This window comes from Amphiura filiformis, chromosome 10 (assembly GCF_039555335.1).
Source record: "Amphiura filiformis chromosome 10, Afil_fr2py, whole genome shotgun sequence".
Lineage (NCBI taxonomy): Eukaryota > Metazoa > Echinodermata > Ophiuroidea > Amphilepidida > Amphiuridae > Amphiura > Amphiura filiformis.
Window position 1 is genome coordinate 22,918,645 of NC_092637.1, and position 15,222 is coordinate 22,933,866.

The 15,222-nt window shown below is 38.2% G+C and overlaps 1 protein-coding gene across 1 annotated transcript; it reads left to right on the top strand.

Moving 5' to 3' along the window:
• The first annotated feature begins 994 nt into the window (after positions 1–994).
• Positions 995–14,870, top strand: LOC140161748 (carnosine synthase 1-like). The gene is made up of 10 exons (XM_072185046.1): positions 995–1,009; positions 1,681–1,950; positions 3,086–3,367; positions 3,920–4,151; positions 4,473–4,876; positions 10,230–10,401; positions 11,600–11,762; positions 12,452–12,735; positions 12,928–13,014; positions 14,356–14,870. The coding sequence occupies exons 1-10, from the start codon at positions 995–997 to the stop codon at positions 14,847–14,849; spliced, it is 2,403 nt and encodes an 800-aa protein (XP_072041147.1). The 3' UTR covers positions 14,850–14,870.
• Positions 14,871–15,222: the final 352 nt, after the last annotated feature.

Consider the following 15,222-nt stretch of genomic DNA (forward strand, 5'->3'; position numbering starts at 1 on the left):
ACATTCACAGGGGTACAATAGATTATGTAATGTGAAGGACATTTATATTTGTTAATATTAAATTAGATTATTTCCAAAAATCTACATGTAACCTTTGTTTAGGACACCCTGCAGCAGTCCTGCAAGAGTGTGTCGTGAGTAACTTAACCAACGCAGCTTACTAAGTAAAATGTTCTTTTTTTCCCTTATTTTCGCTCCTAAAACCTCAACCTCATAATTCACGGTTATTTGATAGCATGTAAAACAGAGTCATTTTAAAGAAAAGTTAAACAATGATGGCGCTATTTAGCTTAAATATAGTTTGCATCAGCAGAAAGACTAACAAATGACAAGAAATTAAAAAAAAAAAAACTTTATCATGAACTGTAAGGTATAACTCACATTATTTGGCTAATTTAGTTTCAAAATATATGTAAATAGCACCCTCAATTTGCACATAAATGTACAGTTTATACAATAAAAATTACAACAAAAAGGCAAAAAAAGATGAATAATTTGATAAAAGAAACTAAAATCTGTGTTAAAAATTGCTACAAAATATATGTCTATAATACAGTTTGTTTGTGTGATAGCTGTTGGTATTATTCAGGTCTAGAATTGAACATTATATATAGTGTTTCGTTAGAACAATTAATAAATGATCACATCAAAGAACCGTGAATTGGTATTAATCATTTCCCCGAGTTAAATATAGGGATGAATTGGCCAAATTGGTGGACTATTTTTACGAAGTTTCCTCGTAGCTTGCACTTTAAGAATGTGGGGAGAAAAATTGAAATGTGCATCACTGTTTCCTTGCAGCGGAACCTAGACTGCCAGATGAGCAGCCCGCTACCACTAGTTCAGATGATAGACGACAAACTCTGGAGCCGCTACCTCATATCCAAAGTCGGGGTTGCTGTCCCTGAGACACTGGCTTTTAAGTTCGAAGTCAAACGAAAGGTAGGCTTGTAGATCCAAATAAGCCTGAATGAAAGTAGACAGTCTAATCACAATGAAATCCATTGTTGTAAGGTAGGCCTATTTACTGTATCATTGTAGGTCTGACAGCAGTTAAAATAAAAAATGTGATATTCCAAGTTCATATCCATTTAGCTGACCTCGAATCGAATTCTATATTTAGTTTTGTCCGATTACCTTACGAATGTAGCACTATCTGATTGATGATATGATTGTAAGTGATTGTAATTTACGAGCTTTTTTCCCGGGCTCTTTTATCATAATTTTCGATATCTTATACACACTATAAATGTCGCGTGCCAAAATCCTTTTTTTAACAGTATGTTAAAAAAACACCAGCCACATTAGTTCGATCAATCGGGGCTCCCCCCGCTAGTTCGCCACTGCTATGTACACATTCTTCAGCATGTGATTGCTTTGGTGGCACAGCCGAACTGCCTGGCTACAAAAACAAATCCTTGAGGAATAGAAACAGTAAAGGATATATTAACATGGCAACTTGGTGCAAAGGTGAACACACTAAGGTCGATCATCTAAATAGAACCAACATCGTAGCCATGAAAGCTAATACAATTATTCAATCTTTGCAACAAAAAATTGTTTGTCTATGGTGTCGAACGCCGCACTTATTACAGAATAACACAGTTATGACATTTTAATGACACTTGAATACGCTGCATGGTCAAATAATTCACCATCATTTTCTATCTCTCTTTTTAGGTGCCCAACACTGACGTCATCAAAGTGTGTGTGCTGGGCAAGTGTGTGAAAGCCAAGAAGCAGGGTGAGGTTCCGCGCAGCGAAAAATGCCTTCGTGTCTCTTCGTGTCGCATAGAGGATCAAGCCAAGATGGCCGCCCAGACGAACGCAGAAAACCCATGCGTGTATACCAAGAAACAGATCGAACACGGTGGTATCTGTGAACATGCCATCGCCATGGAGGAGGAGGTCGCTAAGTTCCTGAACAAACCTAGCGTCATCGGCAAGAGAGTGAGTTTGTGGTGCTTTTATCATGTTTATAGTGCTTTCATTGTTGTTCCATTTAAAATAATGCTATATCAGGCGATACACACACTGGGTGTCAAAATAATATTCTCATTTTCTATAATAACACCACACTCAAGGTCACAACGAAGATCATCTTCTCAAAAATGTATTATGTTGGCGTTTCTTCTAATTCCTTCATCTAACTTATGTATTACACACTATGTAACGAGGGTTGGGCATTGGACCCTTGCCGCTTCTTGATTAAGAAGAGGCTGTAATGCAGATAGGAAAATACGTACAGCCCTGCTAACAATTTTTCGTTGTTACAACGTCGTAGAAAAGTTATACAAAGTCGTATAAACGTATTATATGGACGTTGTAAGTTCGTAAATCTGTGAACTCGTATCGTGTTGTGACAACGTTATTCCTGAACGTTAATGTAACGTCAGAGAAACATTGTTTCTACGTCAAGTTGTGAATGTCGAATCAACGTCACTATGACGTTATATCAACGTCTGATAATAACGTTATCACAACGCGAATACGAGTTCACTAATTAACGTAATTTCGACGTCCGTAGTAAAGTGCTTTATACGTCGAAACAACGTCATAAATTTGTGTACTAACGACGTCCGTAGATGACGTTGTATCTGGGTCAGTTCATGACTTTTAAACCACGTTTTAACCACGTGCTATATACGATCGTCAGACGACACGATGGAGAGATTTTGGCTGGATAACCATCTCCTCGGAATGGAAGACTTTACATTCCATGGTGTCAACATCCAAACTATTCCATGTCGTTTCAGATACGTATTTGTGTAACGTTTTCTGAACGTATTATTCAAACGATGTCACCAGGTCTGGTCAAACACATTGCATCAACGTCGAAACAACGTCATTTCAACGTCATAAGGACGTTATATCAGCGTCCTAAAATCGAAGCGTCGAAAATAACTTTGACACAACACGAATACGTGGGAGGGGGGATCCACAAAATTAGGGGATTAAGTTAAACGAATTTATTTAGGAGAAATGTCAACTTTTTGGAATTACGCGCCACCATACCCCAGCAAACCTCTTGGCTACGCCCCAGTAATTAGCCTAAGTAATAAATATTGCATATTTCTTATCTCAGATTGTTGTGAAGCCATCAGGATATGAGTACTTCGCCAGTAAAGGTGTGACAATTCACCAGGCCGGTAACCTCGGATCCATCACAAACGCTGTCTACGATCTCATTGAGAAAATCAAAGGTGCCGACACCGTTCTCGTCGAGACGTTCGTGGAGCCCATTTTGCCACGGCCCATCGTCAGTGGGAGCCAGTTGGTGGAGTTGTGGAAGGCTAACGAGGAACTCAGTTTTCGGGTCCGCTCGACCGTTTGCAGAGATTTTGACGGCATGCCTGTCACAACTTCAGTAACTACATACACATATTTAATAAAATTTGAACAAATATGTTTGGCTTAAAACATATATTCTTTGACCAATACATAGATGTATGTGACTAACATATTCTTTAAACTCTATGCATAACTTTAACACTACCCATATCATGACTTCCAATATTAATATGCTTATTAAGTATATAATATATATCCTTGGTGTTTGGCATTATTGTATTTACAGTTGTTTTTTGATAGTGATATTTGGCAATTTTGTTCATATAACTGCCATCAGCCCCTGGAAATCTAATGGTGCGTCCCTTAGGCACCATGTCTCTTTTGGTCCTCTAGCGCTCTTGGTGTCCGGTTAGGTACCGATGACTGTTTTAGTCATACCCTGGCGATGTCATAAATTGCATCAAGCATAATAATTAACATTTACATAGTGTTATCGTTTTTCATTCAAATAAAAAGGAAAAGCACTATGCAAATGTTCAGGGCACGATAGAAAGAGCCATCGGTATCTATCGGGCCACTGATAGCGCTATATGTCCTGATAAGATTTTGTGCCTTATGTTCTTGACAGGTAAACTGTGGGCTGCTGTCTAAGGATTCATTAAACAACGGAGATAACACTAACCTTCAAGGCCTCGACTCCACCCTACTGGCCTATGGCTTGACCGACCCCGCCGTCAGGCGTAACTTGGACCGTACCATTCGCAAGAAGGGTGAGGACGTGATGAGAATTATCAGCGAGGAAGAACATAAATTGGACGAAGACCAGAGAGGTGGTCGTTTTGGATACACCGATGTTATTGGTACGAATACTGTGAACATATTTTAATAATGTGTGCGGTGAATTTTATTGTGGTTTTAGTGGGGATCTATTCCCGTTGGCGCTAAATATAAAGCCTCGCCATTATAATTCTCACAAGTACCAATAAGAAGTAAATTATGACAGAAATACCAAACCACCCGATCCACCAAATATTTATAATCATTAATTAAATATACAGGGTGTAACAAAAACAAATTCTACAATCACATCTTTATTTCAAATTCTATTACCCTCACGACCCATTATTCAAAATAATGGTTCGCGTTTATTCATGAGGTTTTCTTTACATTCTTTGTTTCAGGAGTTGATTTTTTCCTTACGGACGAAGGTGATAAAATCGTTCCTGTTGTCATCGAAGTGAACAGCCACGACTGCACTATGAACTGTCAGAAAGTAGATTTCGTGTCCCACATGACACAGCAGTGCACCCCAATCGATGCACAACTTGTCTACCAGGTGTACCGATCTGATAAAGAGTACGGCAGTGAAACATTGCTAAAACAAGATTCAATCCTCGGCCGCAGTGTCCGGCCATGGGTCCGATCCATGATACAGAGATCCCAGGACCACGTTTTTGATGGGAAACATATCCTTATCATCGGCGCTGGTGGATTCAGCAATGCGTTCATCTGGCTTGATGCAGCAGCTATGGGTGTGAAGGTGATCCTGGTCGAGTCCAACTCGAACCACTTCGCAAAGGACCAGGTCAGTGATATGTAACGTTTGTTTCTTGCTATTGATGACGAACTACAAAGATGGTAGGCTAGGTTGCAACCCCTTTATATTTGTCAATATTAAAAGTATACCGTACTATTATATTGGCAGCAATGCAGCTATTGGTGCTTTCTATGTTAGATAAGGGCAGTGAAATATTTATGAGCCTTGGGATGGGGTAGGGTCAATAATGTTTGGCCAGCCGAAAACTGGGTGGGGATCAATTTTTGCAAGACGAGAGGGGACAATTAGCTTAAGAAAAGAGTACCGAAACGCTTAAAGATGCAAATTTTCTAGCTCGCTGCGCTCTTATTACCTAGGCTAGGTCTTGAAATCTAACTCTTTCTACCTAGGCTAGGTCTTGAAATCTAACTCACTCTTTCTTTCTTTCTTTCTTTCTTTCTTTCTTTCTTTCTTTCTTTCTTTCTTTCTTTCTTTCTTTCTTTCTTTCTTTCTTTTTCTTTCTTTCTTTCTTTCTTTCTTTCTTTCTTTTTCTTTCTTTCTTTCTTTCTTTCTTTCTTTTTCTTTCTTTCTTTCTTTCTTTCTTTCTTTCTTTCGTTCTTTCTTTCTTTCGTTCTTCTTCTTTCTGGCAACACGTCCACTGCTCCTTTATGCTGAGGCCGATTTTGACCATTATTATGTTTTCAGAATCTTAGTCCCTATACTTTGTACAGAGCTGAAGAGCCCGATTTTTTCACACACTTGGACGCTATTTTTTCAAAACCGGGGCTGTTTTTCATATGCTCATACCCAAATATTTAGCGTGAACATTTTAAATTTTAAATTTCCCGCCAGTGTATGTTTAGCTTAAAGACCACTCGTATGGGGACCATAAATTGCATAAATGAGACTATCGTACCGTCCTTAGTACCGTGTGCAAATTATGTTATTGAAAATGAAAATAATAAAATTTAGCTGTCAGCCAGCCAGCGCGGCGGCGACGGCTCTCTTAGCGACAGAGAATTGTCCAAGGATTCCAGGCACGAAAATGCAATGTAGCATTTTTTTAATTGTTTATAAAGATAAACAAGAGTGCTTTGGTGAAATTTCCGTGACAATAGTAAAGTAAGTTGTGAAACCGGCCCGAAATCTCAATGTGAACAGCTTCCGAATTCGGCACCTTCGCCGTTTTTCGGGTTAGAAAATGAACCAAAATTATCCAATTTCCTGACAAAACCTGAGGATTTCTATCTGTCGATGGGTTTTTTCGAACTACCATGACTACTAGAAGACTCAACAGGCATGACAGGGTGTGTGATTAGCACAAACACGTTAGGGTTTTGGACCGAAATGGAAGATAATCATAATTGTAAGTAAGCTTACAACATGATGATCATGCATGAGATGGACATGTCATGTGATATGGTTTGTCAAAATTACTAGAGAGCTTGCGGAATGAAGTTACTTTAACTTTAACTTTAACGTCTAGAGGATTATAGAGGATTATGTATTCAAAACCACTCTGCCATTAAAGCCGTTAAAGTTAAAGTTAACGCCAGAATCTATAGTGTGCCGTAAATTATGATGAAAATACGTCATAATTAAAACAATGGTTTGCATATTTCCTCATAGACTACATAATTACCACTTATGTATTGTCTAGTTAATAGACCAATTATTGGAAAGCTAATTTGGTTTGGGTAAACAACATGCCACATGATGCTAAAAATTACTGATTGAATTAGATCAAAATAAATTTTGTTCCAAACGTCACACTTGATATATACATTTGTGTGTGCTCATGACGTACACCAAATCAGCTTGCGGAACCAAGTTTTTGGCTTGACTTCAACGCCAAGGGGATTAAGTTCCAGTAAAATGGACTGATTTTACGGGACCCAGCAGTGTAGTGAACTTCTGCGAATTGCAGCTACTGTGAACATTTTTTACAACGTTGCGTGTCTTATAATTACACCTCTATATAACCAAATATGTTTGTACTGTTCAGGTATTTTATTTAATTATTATTTTATTCATTTAGGCCTACATTATGTACCCAGTTCAGCAGAAAGCTGGTCTAACATGTGCCACGCTATTATTTATACGCATATTATAGGTCTATGGGTATTGTATGTCAACCAAATTATTCATTATTAAAAGAGGAGGCCTATTTGTTACAAAAAAATAAGAATGTCAGAAAAGGAGCATCCAGAAATATGTTGGTTGAAATTCAAAATTCTGGGAGTTTTTAAAGAACAAAATGAGGATCATTCGGGGAGATATATTCAATTCGATTAGAATGCAAAGAGGAGTCCTTGCCCTCCTAAAAGAAAACTCTTGGCAACGCCATTGGGGAGTGGGAAAGTGAGGATAGATGAATAGATGGAGGGAGGGGATGATATGGAGAGGTGGTGATGTTGGTGGTGGTGGTGGTGGTGGGGGGGGCTAGGGAGAGCAAACAGATAAAATGGGCTTGTGTCCTGATGGAAATATAAAATTGACAAAGCTGACGTTTACTGGAATAATAAATGAGCTTTATTATAATAATCCGGGACAATAATATAGGCATATCACAAGAATATTTAATTGAAACATGTTTAGAAGTATAATATTAGCGTATAGCTCATAACATAGGCCTAATTCCCATTGCATTGGTCATCGCCAAGAGATGTAATCCATGTTTATTCATTATTATGTTTTGATGGATCCAAGTTGTGATAATATTGGATCCAAAACATAATAATGATAAAATTGGATGCTTTACGCCCAATATTTATTGGTCTCGCTATGAGTTTAAAATATTGGACTCGACTACGTCTCGTCCAATATTTTAAAACTCATAGCTCGACCAATAAATATGGGCTCAATCGATCCAATTTTATATCAAACTAAGCGCCTATTGTAATAAGTGTTACCACCAACAAACCACTTCAGCAAACAAAAGGGAGAAATCTGATGCAGTCGCTTTTACATACCCTTCTTTTGATCACCCATTGATACACTTCCCCTAGTTTAAACAACAAGACGCTGTTGGTACAGAAACTAATCTGACGTTCGCGTTGAAGTAAAGTTGAGCAAGAAATCGAATCGATATTTTTGAAGTTGCCGTTGAAGTTCCAGTAACTTCATTCCGCAAGCTCTCTATTATTGAGGAACCGTTTTGCGTGAAATTGAAAATGTTGAAGACTGCACTTTAGTTTGTTTTGTATCGATCCGGGGTCCATTTCACTCTGCGAATACCATAGTCGTAACTTTACGAAGGGTCCTTGTTCAGTAGGCAGACCTATCAATCATGCAATCATAATAATTTTACCGGTACTTTATTATGTATGATTATGTGACACTGCATTGAAAGTTACGATGGCTTTCTAATCTTAGACGTAGGAAGTTACGAAGAGCTACGAAGCGTCGTAAATGTTGGTGTATGAACCCCTGGATGTAAATTGACATTCTAGTAATAGCGGCCTAGTAGTAGACAAGTCTTATATATGTTACGGAAATTTCTGGATTCTGGAAATGGGGCAAAAAATAAAATCCGGAAATGTAGGCCAATTTTTTTTTTTTTCCAATTTTTTTTTTTATAGTTTTGTTTTCACTGTAGGGCCTACGTTACTTGATTTTGACTAAAAAAAAAAATAAAAAAATAAATTAAAAAAAAAATTAAAAAAAAAATTAAAAACATTATTTAATGTAAGATTCTGAAAACATAATAATGATAAAATAGGATGGTTTTTTTCACCCAATACTACAAATTTATTGGTCTCGCTATGAGTTTTAAAATATTGGACTCGACTTCGTCTCGTCCAATATTTTAAAACTCATAGCTCGACCAATTAATTTGTAGTATTGGGTTCAAACCATCCAATTTTATATCAAACTTGGTCACAAGCACCACTGTCCAAAATGTAACATGATACGTGACCAGATCCGGGTCAAAGGTCACGCAAGGGTCACAGGGGTCAAAAAGGTGATTTCAGCTTAAAATGCTACTCTTTCCACAAATTTCAGGGCTCAGAGTTGGGACTTGCACACATGCATTGACCTTCGCCCTACTGGCTTGTAGGCTCAACCCGAGTTCAATCGTTCAACTTACGCATGGTCATAGGTAGCCTCAGTCTGTGCCCTCATATCATGGACTTGGCGAGCGCAAAAGTAGTGATAAGATTATAAACTAGGATTCAAGTGCTGGTCTTGAAGGAGGATACTTAGAGGGCCTTGTACAAGGCTAATAATAATGGTGTAAGTTGTGTGCTGATATTCCTGCGCGAAAGTTCTTTTCAGGTTAGTTCTTGTCACCATTCCGAAAGAGTGGATGACAATCAAGAAGTGGATGACAATCAATAAATTCAAGTTGAATGATCAAAAAACTGAATTCTTTGCTGCTGCATCCCCTCGTGCCATTAACTCTATTTCGAATGTTACGCTTCATTTGAGCAGCTCAGTCATCATCGAGCCTTCCAATTCCATCCGGAATCTGGGAATCATATTTGATCCCACCATGTCTATGCGTGATCACATTCCACCCTCACAAAGTCTGTCAATTTCCATCTTCGTAATCTTTACCGCATCCGTAAATTCATTGACCAGGATACCTGTCACCATGCTGTTCGCTCCCTCATACTGTCCCGACTTGATTATGGCAATGCAATCCTCTATGGTATTACTCAAGGTGAAAGAAACAGACAGCAGAAACTGCAAAATCGTGCTGTGCGTTTGATTTTCTCTGTCCCTCGCTCAACTGGTGCCTCCAACCTTCTCATTCAATATTGCATTGGCTTCCAATCCAGGACCGAATTCTTTTTAAACTTCTGCTTTATGTTTTCAAGTGCTCTCAGGGCCGTGCCCCTAATTATCTTTGTTAGCTTCTTTCAGCCTTTTCAGAGAATTCTTTTCAGAGAATTGAGACCTTCTTCCGATAAGACTCTGCTTAGTCAGCCTAGGGCACATAGAGGATCTGGTTTAAATACCTTCTCTGTCTCTGGCCCGAGGGAATGGAACAAACTCCCTAAAGCCATCAGGGAGTCTCCATCAATTCCAGTTTTCAGGAAGAAACTGAAAACTCACCTTTTCAGTTAGCTTCTTTCTTGTTCCGCTGTGTTTCTTTTTTCGTTTTTCTTTTCTATCCTTTCTCTCCTTGTTCAGCGCTTTGATGAATTTTAAAGGCGCTTTATAAATACCTTTATGTATGTATATGTAAAGAGTTCTCAATTCTGATGAAAAAAGAATTCCCATTCAAATACAGGAAGTTATATAATATTTCACAAATATTTATTAATATGCTATTTCTTCACAAATATTGTTTGCCAATATCAGTGAGCATATCGTCATCCGCCGAGCGGCGATATATACATATTGGCACGTAGAAGTAACCTCACACTATTTATCGGGCACTGAATCTCTACAGGTTTACCAATTTATCTACCTGGACGTCGAGGATCACACGCAGGATCGTGCCCACGCCAAGGATATTGTGAAGATCCTGCGAGACAAAGGGATCACAGTCGATGGCTGTCTTGCATTCTGTAAGGACTGTGGACCGCTGGCCGCACTTTGTGCTGAGCTCTTGAAGACGAACGGTATGGAACAAGGGTATCGCTATATGGACTACATGTAATAGGGTTTGCCGGTTTACCGATATTCATTTCCATAGACCTACAACTACAACGTATAAATTAATGAGGTCATATTCAATTTTAGTATAACTTTTCATTTTAAGGAATCGGAAGCCAACGTTTGCACATTTTTCCCCAAAACACCAAATAAATTTAGTGTCTTTTTAGGGAAAAATGTCTTTAATATGAAAGGTCAAAATTTTCAATCGATGGTCGGCTTTTCATCCCAATTACATACACTTTAAGTACATATCATTAGATTTCGAGGACTGTTTATTTAAAAATATCAAATATATATTAATTTAATATTTTGCCATAAAATATAGGCCTATATTATATCGCGAATTCAAAAAATCAAGTTATTTGCTATCAGAAGGACATTCCTCGTATTTAGAATGCAATTCGATATGTATGATGTGCTCTCATGTGTCACAAAAATACTGTGCAAACGTTGTTATCCGATTCATTAAAGTATATAAAAATAGGCCCATACATTTGGCAAACATCTGACGAATCTATCTGCAATGGTTGAAATTTTGGCTAAAATCATGTTTTGTTTAATGATTTTTGATATGTCTGCTGTACTCTCAGGACCCACAAAAAATTCGCTATCCGAGCTCATTAATCCCTAGCAATTTATTATAATTAAAGCTAACTTAATTTACCAACATGAATATCCAGATTTCTGATATAGGTTGAGACATGTTTTCGTGAAATTCACTGAAAATTTTGTGCCGAGGCGATATTGCTGGGCCAATTGCAATTCGATCTTAATCCGTCACACAACGAGCGAGTTTCATGCGAATAAGTTTTGTAAACCTGTTCAATTAGACTATGCCCGAATTGAACAGGGTCTCTGATATTTCATAGCGATAGTCCCTTAGAAATACCGATCGCGATGCAATTTTCTGTGAATGTCTAGAAAATATGTCTCAACCTAAATCTGGAGGAGAATAATTAAAGAAAACGGGACTTTTGACCGTTGTTTTCACCAACGTTTCTAAACATGTTCAATTCGGGCATAGAAACGTCACTTTCTTTTTAATTTTACTCCTCCAGATTTCAGATTTAGGTTGAGACATAGTTTTTAGACATTCAGAGTAAATTGCGTTACGAACATAAAATGTTTAAATGGATACAATGGCTATCTTTCTGGTTCCAGGTGCAAGCTATTCAGCGGCCTCTATCGCTTCTAAGAAGAGCTCCACGCAGGCCATCATACGACAACGTGACGCGGACATCCCGCACTGGCAGATTGCCAATCTTTATTGCGCTGCGTCCTGTCCCATCTCTTCGGAGGCTGATATTGACAATGCTTGTAAGACGTGAGTGGAATTGATGTTTCTGATACTTGTTGGGTGAAATTGGGTTGATTTACAGACCTCTTTATGACATAATAGTATCGCCTTTTATACTCTGAAACGAGGGGAAACGACAGAGGCCATATTTGATTATATAATGTTTTACTATTACTCACTACTGATATTTATGACGCTGTAAATGTCAACGCAGGTAGTAATTAAAATGTGTTTAGGTCTATTAGAATCACCATTATTCAACATGAGCGGAGTTGCATCACTTGTATACTTGTAGTCGCCTGCTCCGCAGCCGAAGGATGATGATTGAGTTGCATGAAAACATTTTTTATTTCAAGACATGTCAAGACAGTGTCAGTTTTTATCATTATGGTAATGCTGACGGGTTTGGCCTCCTTTTTGACGCTGGCTAGTTTCATAATTCCCAACATATGAGGCAAGAGGGCATTCCATTATCATAAATGTTATGGACTGATGTGATCTAATATTGATAATAAATTATGATATGCCACTAATAATGCTAATCGGTCAAAAGTATCTATGGAATTGCGATTTGTATGAAAAGTGAAATTTTGAAAAATCGTAAATATGGAGAACACAGTCTCATATAAACACTCACCAACTTTCTCAAAATTGTCAAACATCTCGAATAGATCAGTATTGTTATAATTATAAACTTTTTTGTTGCCTATCGACAGTGTCAAATTCCCAGCGATCTTCAAACATGACTACGCTTCCAGCGCCGTTAGTGCGAGAATATGCAAGGATGAGGACGACGTACGAACCGCGTACACCGCTATCACCAACAATGTCCACACAAACGCCGACACTTATGGAATCGGTGTTGGTAACAGCAACACCATACTACTCATGGACTACCTTGACGGCTCCGAACACCATATTGACTGTGTCGTCTTTGAAAGGAGACTGATTGCAGCGTTTATCACTGACAATGGCAGAAATAACAATCCAGCTTATACTGGTATGTGCCATTTGATGATTAAGATTTAGATGAATTTATGTTAAGCCAAAAAAGAGAGGACATTGTTTTAGACCCTAGCGGCTAGCCATTCCTTTTCCAATCACTGTATTTCTGCATAAGTTCTACCCCCGGCGTTCTACTTTAAGACTTAATGTCATTGTATTAACTACTTATAATGATTGTTTATTACAGATACGATAACCTTGCTGCCTTCAAACTTGCCCTCGGACAAACAAGGCCAGCTGGTGAATGCTGCTTACCAGTGCTGTACTGTGATAGGTATGAGTTTCAGTATTCATCATACTTCTATTGGAAACAAAAAGTTGAAAATTAACACTTTTCTGCTATATCATTCAGTCGAAGTAGCCTCATAATGCAGTCATGTCTACAGTAGAATTCACCACGACCTTTGCAGGACTTAAACCCCATCAAAAGCTATTAAACCAAGATAACACTCATTGAAAACAGCTCAACTATGTTAGATCTTCTCTGGTTAAATCCACACTACACATGTTTTTGTTTTACCTGTGCGGTATTGCAATGAGCTGGTATTATAGTTTCAGTTGGGTAACCGATTATAAAGCACACGCAAGGTAACAACACTCTGTGGGCCTTTGTTTACGAAATGAGACAATAGTGTGCATATTGTTAACCAGCATTCTTAAAAATGAGAAACATAATGGTTGTAGACTTAACACGGTTTGGAAATAATTTCTTCATATTTTTGGTGTTATCTGTCGTTTACATATCTTTCCTAAAACACCAAAGTGCGAATATTTCCAAACACCTAAATTAGCTAAAAATTTACGACATGTTACAAAACTATATTTTCTAGAATTTCAGAGAATACTTTAAATATTGGCCGGTTATTTTTCACACATTGACGTTAACTAGGCAACAGGCCTTATATTAAGTATGGCTGGACCAGGAGCTAAAAAGAGCTCCTGTTCCCAAAGATGGCTCCTGGTCCTATAGTTTACAGTGTAAAATATTGAACATACCAGGAGCTAAAACTGGGCAACCATGGGGTAAAAAAAGCCTGGGTGCCTGGTTAATATAAGCCTTGCTAGGCAATGTCCTATTACGTATAACATACACTAAAACACCAAAATGCGAATATTTCCAAACATCTAAATTAGCTAAAAATTTAGGGCATGTTACAAAACTATATTTTCTAGAATTTCAGAGAATACTTTAAATATTGGCCGGTTATTTTTCACACAGTGACGTTAACTAGGCAATGGCCTATACTTCTAACATACACTATAGAGGTCACGCGTCAATGGTGAGAACACTGTGTATTGTGTATAAGAAAACGGACAGTAACTGCAGTATGTTTTGAAGACTGAAAGCATGTTTTACATTGCGAAAACAGTGTTTACGCCGTTGTCAGTGTACGTCGGTTATATCTATAAATGCGCTTTTATAAATACGCACGTGACCCATGGACACGACATACCAAGACCAGCAAGCGTGACTAAATCCTCATGCATTGACCACTATACAGAAAAGGATAGGAAATCTGTAGATAAATATCATCAAATTTATACTAGCAATACTGACATTTGCTGCAAATAATATATAAATTATGTATTTACATTGTATTGTATCACATTCTAGGTTTGTCTAACGGAGTGTACAATGTTGAGATGAAGATGACTTCCACTGGACCCAAACTGATCGAAATAAACGCCCAAATGGGCAGCCTCTACATCCGCAACTGGGTCAAACAACTGTACGGCGTAGATCTCATGAAGTGCGCTATGATGATCTCTTGCGGCATCAAGCCCTGCGTTCCAATCCTACCCACTGCAGAATCTCTCTTGGGCATAAACCTGATTCCGTCAGAACACGTGTGTGTAATGACAAACAGCAGCCTGCGTATGGTGCTTGATGATCTTCGAGCTAGAGGTGACGTGATTTTCACAATGATAGAGGATGAAGCTAAACTCGAATACAAAGTGAAGAGCAAACGATATGAAGAGCCGTACGCGAACATCGCTGTCAAGGGCCGTAATGTCGACGAGTGCCGACAGAAACTGAGCGAAGTGTGTGGCAAGCTGAATATTGAAACGAAGAATTATCGAGTATCGGTATTTATGAAATATTTGTAGTGAGCTATCTTGTTCAGTTTACCATCTATGAATCAAGTCAATTTGAAAATTGAAAGTGAGCCGAAAAGTTTTCTTTTCCAATACAATAGAGTGGATGTGATCATTTGATGGTGTATACCCTATTAACCAATCTTAAGAATTATTATGTTCTTAAAATATTCATTCCTATAATTTGAGCAGAGTTTAAGATTCCAATAATATTCAAAAATTTGGACCCAACACTGGTCTTGATTCAAGCCCGCGTCCACCTGAAGCCACATACTGTTACTGCGTTGTGCTGTGCGCAGGTTATGACATTATGGCAGAAACGACTTTCCATATGTGTGGGCCCTAGATACGGTTTTGATGAAGCTGCATAAACTATCCGTGAATC

Excerpts from the sequence above, each read along its gene's own strand:
- LOC140161748 (XM_072185046.1), top strand. Across the intron at positions 4,152-4,472 it reads TGGATACACCGATGTTATTG|GAGTTGATTTTTTCCTTACG; the intron begins GTACGAATACTG and ends TCTTTGTTTCAG. Across the intron at positions 12,736-12,927 it reads TAACAATCCAGCTTATACTG|ATACGATAACCTTGCTGCCT; the intron begins GTATGTGCCATT and ends TGTTTATTACAG.